The following is a 6,470-nucleotide window of genomic DNA, read 5'->3' on the forward strand; positions in this document are numbered from 1 at the left end:
GTGCCGCCAGCCCTGGAAGTACTCAATTGAACACATGAAGAAAAGGGAGGATGCCAAGCCAATGAAGTTGGAGATGGGGATGTCTTTGTACCTACCTCAAGCAGCAACTGAGGTTATGAAATTTATCTCTTGACTCAAAGAGAAAGTTCTAAGAGAATCCCTCATTTCCTTATGCAGTAGCCGGGGCAGTCAACTATTTTGTTGCCAAGGTCCAAGTGTCTTAGTCAAAGGCATAACGAAGGTCCAGCCACTAGAGATAACTCCCTCCCCCCTTCACACACAATAATAATGATAATAAATAAATGAAAACATTTGGGGGTCTATCCAAAAGCATTTGACAATCCACATTAGCCCATGGGTATGCCTATTGAAAATTCCTCCAAAAAGGCCAGGATCTGGAGGAAAAGTGGACCAGGCAAAGGTCCCCATATTGGGAATAAACACATCATAAAAGAATGTGCAGGTTTAAAAATAAAAGGAAGTTTCCTTCACACAACACACAGTAGGAGGCCTGTAGAACTTCCTGCCAGAGGATGTTGTGAAGACCAGGACTTTAACAGGGTTCAAAAAAGAGTTAGATAACTTCATGGAGGTTAGATCCATTAGTGGCTGTTAGCCAGGATGAGTAGGAATGGTGTCCCACTACCCTCTGTTTGTCAGAGGCTGGAAATGGATGACAGAAGAGGCATCACTTGATGATTACCTGTTCTGTTCACTCCCTCTGGGGCATCTGGCATGGGCCACTGTCAGAAGACAGGACAGTGGGCTAGATGGACCTTTGGTCTGGCTCAGCATGGCCATTCTTATGTTTTTATGTTAATAGAAAGTCGGTTGCAGCCTTGGTGCAACTCTACTGCAGCCACTAGCGTTACTGTCACAAAGAAGGTTTGATTCTTGTGTGAGGGCCACAAGGAATTGAAACTATAGGCCAAATTCACCATGGTATTACTGCAGTTTTACACTGGTACAACTTGATTGGAGTCAGCTGAGTCACATGAGTGTTCAATTGGAATAATGCAGTGATGAATTAGGCCTTGTGTTCTCATGTCTCGATGTAATGTCATTCTCTGACCCTTAATGGTCTTTCTATCTGAATCCAAAATCCTGCTGGCACGTTAGAACCAATAAGTGACTCAAAAAATTTCCTAGGCCATGTCTACACAACGAGCACTATTTCGGGATATGGCAGTATCCCAAAATAGCTGCCTGCATCAAAGAAGTGCACCCGTTATCACGAAAGAGTTTTTGAGATAATGGATGCGCTATTCTGGTATCCTGTACAGCTCATTGGAGGAGGAATACAGTGATGCCGTGAAATTGGGCTTTATTTCAGCATGTGGCACTGTTTAGACAGTACCACATGCTGAAATAGCCTATTTTGAAATTTACTCAAAATAAGCTACGAAAGTTGCATAGCATGAATTATGTGGCTTATTTTGAGGCTAGGCTGTCGTGTAGACACAGTCCTAGAGTCTTCATTTACCTCTTGCCCACCCAAGTGGAAGGAGTTCACAGAGTTTATTTTTGACAATTATACAGGTACTTGCACAGCTATCTTTGAGTCACCCATCACGCCCACCTACTGTTGATTAGTGGAGAACAAACACATGTACACAACATCATCATGAAATGTTCAGTGGTTCACAGTCACCTCCATTTGCAATGTCTTTTAAATTCATACACATGATTTACAAATTCATTGCTGTGTTTGTGACAGAAGTTATCTTGGAAGCATCGTAATGTGCAGGCATACAGTTTTCTGAGGATGCCAAACCCATTTAAATTAACAGATATGTCCTTAAAGCTTGTTCATATATGTAAATATTTTATGTTAGAAAATAGTTAAATCTCTCTCCAGGATGAATGGTCAGCTGGGAAATTCAGAGAAAATATTTCTTGCTTTGTTTTTAAATTACTTCTTTGATTGTGCAGCTCTTTACATTTCATAGCATTCAGGATTTTGATGTATTTCCCTCCAGTTTATAAAAATAATTATCTCAGAAAAAGGCTTCAATTTTTGTTTTATCTTTTCTTTCTGTTTTTTAAAGGATCTGTCTACAGCTGGGAAATCTGAATGTATTTTACCCTGCGAAGCTCAAGTTACCGAGATGTAATTTTCTGTAAGTAAATTTGAGCTTTTGTCTAAAATAATAGTTTGGATCTGGCCATTATTTTGTAAGGGAATTTCTTCCATCTTGTGGTCAAATAATTGGGACCCTCGTCAACCAAATGTTAAACTCGGCTTCTAAAAATAACTCAGAGTGCTCCTGTGCTGCAGAGTGAAAATAAGAGATGGTTTAAAAGAAACAAACTGAAATATTTCTTCACACAATGTAAGTCAGCCTGTGAAACTCCTTGCCAGGGATGTCGTGAAGACCAGGACTTAACAGGCTTCAAAAATGAAATAGATAAACACATGGAAGATAGATCCATCAATGGCCATTAGCCAGGATGGGCAGGGATGGTGTCCTAAGCCTCTGGTCTGACCCAACATGGATGTTCTTAAGTTGTTATGATACTGTTTCTACATGAAATTTGATGGTTTCAGTTCTCAATTATTTAAACATTTTGGCTATGTGTACACTACAGAGATCTTTTGAAAGAAGCTCTTCCAGAAGATCTCTTCTGAAAGAACTTTTGAAAGAGTGCATCCACCCAGGCCACGTCTACGCTAGCCCCCTCCTTTGAGAAAGGGCATGGTAATGATGGATTTTGGCAGATGCTAATGAGGCACTGTCATGAATGTGCAGCACCTCACTAGCATAATGGTGGACGTGTGAGATTTAAAAATGCTGCTTTCGAAATGTACACCACCTGTGAGGTTGGGGGCCTTTCAAAAGGACCCCCCCCAATTTTGAAAGCCCCTTTTTCCCATTTGGTTATGGAAGAAGGGGGTTTTGAAATCCAGGGAGTCTTTTTGAATTGCCCCTGTCTACATGGGTGGCCTGCATTAGGAAAGCGGCACTTTCGAATTGCGTGTGGCCGCCATTATGCTAATGAGGTGCTGCATTACCCTTCCCCTTCCAAAAGGATGAGGCTAGTGTAGACACAGCCACACAAAAAAAGCAGATCAAAAGAGTGATCTGCTCTTTTGAAAGAGAGCAGCCACACAGCCCGCACTCTTTCGAAAAGAATGGGCCAAGGATTAAAAATTAAGACCGTTCTTTCAAAAGAAGGGCCCTTTTGAGCACCTACACACATTTTCTTTCAAAAGAAGCTTTCACAAGGGGGCACTCTTTCTGAAACGGGAAAGGAAGAGCGATTTCGAAAGGAGCACCACATTCCTTCCATTTACTTTCGAAAGAACGCTTTGTGTGCATAGCCCCTCCATGTGATCTTTCGAAAGAGCCCCCTTCTTTTGAAAATCTTTTGAAAGAACTTGCTAGTGTAGACACAGCCTTTGTTTCAGCTCACACCTTGACTGACATATATTTGCAAATTTCAGGATCGATCTGACCCACCAAACGTCCCAAGCTTCTGATTTGTCAGTTTGAAATCATCATGTCATGTGGTTTGATTGAAACCATTAATCTTTCCAAGGAAATGTGAGGAGCAGGAGCATTTCTCCACAATGTTTACAAGCTTGGACTGAGTGTCAAACCTGCAGTGAAATGTTGCATAGTTTCCCTGGGGAAATGTTGCATAATTTGGACTTTTTTAGCTAAGTCACAAAATTCCAATGCTGAAACCAACTTATTGTTGTAGTATTAGTCTTTCATTTCATTACCATCTTTAATAGCATTATATTTCAGGTAAATAAATGCGGTTTGTATAAAGGACAAAGACTCACAGAATCAAGTTTCCTTTTTTTTTCCCACTTCATTTCCAGTGCATCATAGCATCTCTCTTTGCAGCTATTATATAAAGAACTGGGTAAACAAAAGAACTTTCTGCTTGCTGGGAATTAGAAAATATTTTGGGTCAATCTGAAAAGAAACACTGAAATTTTTTGTGAATGAAAAAATTGAAACAACATCATTCTGAGCCAAACAAGCTGTTTTCATTTGGTTTCAATTGTTTCATTCCAATTTTGATCATTTTTGTGTGCACTGATTGTTTCCCCTTTACAAAGGAAAATAGGATGGGTGTCATTTCAAATAAAAAATCATATCTTTTGATTTTTTTGGATTAAAATATTTTAAAAATTGGGTTTCCTTTTCACCCAAAATAATTTGAAAAAAAAATACATGAATTTACAAAGGTTTAGGTGGCACTGAATCTGCAGTTTTCACCAAAAAAACCCCCAAAAATAAGAAGTGTTTCACACAAAAAATCCACCCAACACTAGCCACACACTACCTAAAAAACAGAAAATTCAAACCAGCATCATGATATAGCACTTATGTGAGTGTCATTACTCCGAAGTGGAGTGTTTGGAGTGAAAATCTCTCCTGTGCAAAAGGCCAGTACAAGATCTGTGCACCAGTCAGGTATTATTTAAGGCCTCAAAATAAAGCACAAGTAGAGCAGAAGTCCTGCTTAAACCTTGTGCTGGACTTCTGCCCAGGAATAATTTTTACCCTTGATGTAAATGAATAAAATACAGTACATGTCTAAAAAAAGTCATATTAAAATCAGAAGAGCCTGTGTAAATGGACCACTCTGTTTTCATATAATAAAAACTGACAGCTCTTACATTATTACAAGATTACTGTCAGTGAGTCACCTTGGACTACAGAACCTGCTATTCAGAAATGTTAAGGGCATAATACAATAGGTAATGTTGGTTATAACTTATTACTAAAGCTAAATTGTGCATTGTAACTAAGATTAAAGTTACAGGTCAGTTACATTGCCTGGTTAGGGAGACTCAGCTATTGTAGCCATCCTGATACATTTCTCTGGTCAAGTGCGAGGATTTACTGCACAGGATGTCTGGTGTTGAGACGCCAAAGGGGAAAATGATCATTAAACGTCTTATGTAAAACTCTCCCTCAAAATAGCACTGATTGCTAAAAATCTGTGATTTCTTGTGCCCAAATGTTTTGATTGCATTATCTATGCCTTGATTTGCAAGGATGCCCCCAGAGCTCAGCTTAGCCAGGCAACAAAACTCCCAGTTGCATGGTGGTCTTATTTCAGAAGTGCCCTGCATGTCAGTTTTAGCAGGAGGGTGGTTGGGTTTTGTGCTGTTAGAAGTAAGGTTCGGAAAGGGAAGTACTTTTCATCTCTAGCCCCTAGGAACTCCTCTGCTGGAGGCTACTGCCTTTTTCTTCTGTCACCTGCTGTTTTCCCAGCTGCCCTCTACTTTTCCATTCCCTTGTCTCTCACAGCCTCTCTTTCACTGCAGCACAGCGGGGAAACAGACAGGGACCAGTAGCAATTTATTCGGGTGAGTTTTGTTTGTATTTTCATAGAACACAGTACACGTGAAGGGTCAGGTCCTCAGCTGATGTAAACTGAAATGAATAGATTTCCATGCAATGGAACAGATATGTACCAGTTTACACCAGCTGATGATCTGATTCAAAATATTTTCTTTCCCAGTTCAGCACTCTCCCATTAAAACGTTTTCTTCAAGGAAGACAGGCAGACAGATAGGATAGTTACCAGGTGTACAAAATTACTGCCACAATGGGTTTTAAAGTACACTTTGCTTTTTTGCTTCTCTAGAAATCACCACTTCAGAAAGAGTGACCGAAGAAGATGGCAACGCTTTCTAATGATACGGCACTGAATTCGCTCCTCTCCAAATTAGTGCAACAATACATAGACCAGACTAATAATTCTGCATCTTCTCATCATGGAAAATCCAATGACAATCTGCAAATTGTCTATTTGCTTTTGTTGTTTGGCTTCTTTGGCTTCTTCACATTTGGAACAATGCTTGCCAACATCCGCTCCAAAAAGCTGGAGCACTCGAATGACCCATACAATGTGTACATAGCATCAGACATTTGGCATAAGGTGGATAAGGCAAATTTTCATGTAAGACTTGCAGAAACTTATAAATCATACTGTTTCTTTCAGAACCAGCTTGCTGTGGAGCAACCTAATAATCAGATTCCTCAGGTGAATCCTTCATAAAGAAATGAGAAAAAGATGGTCTGCTAAATTTACAGGTATCAAGCCAGATCTTCACCTAGTATAAGTGGAAGTGGCTCCTGGCCCATCTATTACAAATTAATCTTTCACCTAGAACAAAAAAAATATCTTTCTGCGTATCATCTACCATGCTGTGATAGCACTGTTTCGTGTACTCCTTTACCAAACTAATTGGACAGCTGTGCTACAAAAGCTTTCAACCCTGAATATCAGGTTGCAGTAATCTCTAAGATCAAGAAGAGTAGAAGCTGAGTCTTCAGCTGGTGTAAATCATCATGGTTGCGGTCTCCTCATCGATGAGGCTAGTTTAAAAAGCGTTTTATACTTTGGGGATGCAGCTTATACTCTTACAGAGGTCAGAATTTAGTGCCTGCTGGTTGCACTTGAAGTAACTGGCATGATTCAAAAAAGAATTCATACATAAG

The 6,470-nt window shown here is 39.9% G+C and overlaps 1 protein-coding gene across 1 annotated transcript; it reads left to right on the forward strand.

The window, feature by feature from the left end:
- Window positions 1-2,047: 2,047 nt before the first annotated feature.
- KCNE1 (potassium voltage-gated channel subfamily E regulatory subunit 1) lies at window positions 2,048-6,027 on the forward strand. Its single transcript, XM_074983433.1, has 2 exons — window positions 2,048-2,120; window positions 5,614-6,027. Exon 2 carries the CDS (start codon window positions 5,647-5,649, stop codon window positions 6,025-6,027), a length of 381 nt encoding a protein of 126 aa, XP_074839534.1. The 5' UTR covers window positions 2,048-2,120; window positions 5,614-5,646.
- The last annotated feature ends 443 nt before the right edge of the window (window positions 6,028-6,470 follow it).

The sequence above is a fragment of the Carettochelys insculpta genome, chromosome 1, assembly GCF_033958435.1.
Source record: "Carettochelys insculpta isolate YL-2023 chromosome 1, ASM3395843v1, whole genome shotgun sequence".
NCBI classification, from domain to species: Eukaryota; Metazoa; Chordata; order Testudines; family Carettochelyidae; genus Carettochelys; species Carettochelys insculpta.

Excerpts from the sequence above, each read along its gene's own strand:
- KCNE1 (XM_074983433.1), top strand. The coding sequence starts at position 5,647 with ATGGCAACGCTTTCTAATGATACGGCACTGAATTCGCTCCTCTCCAAA.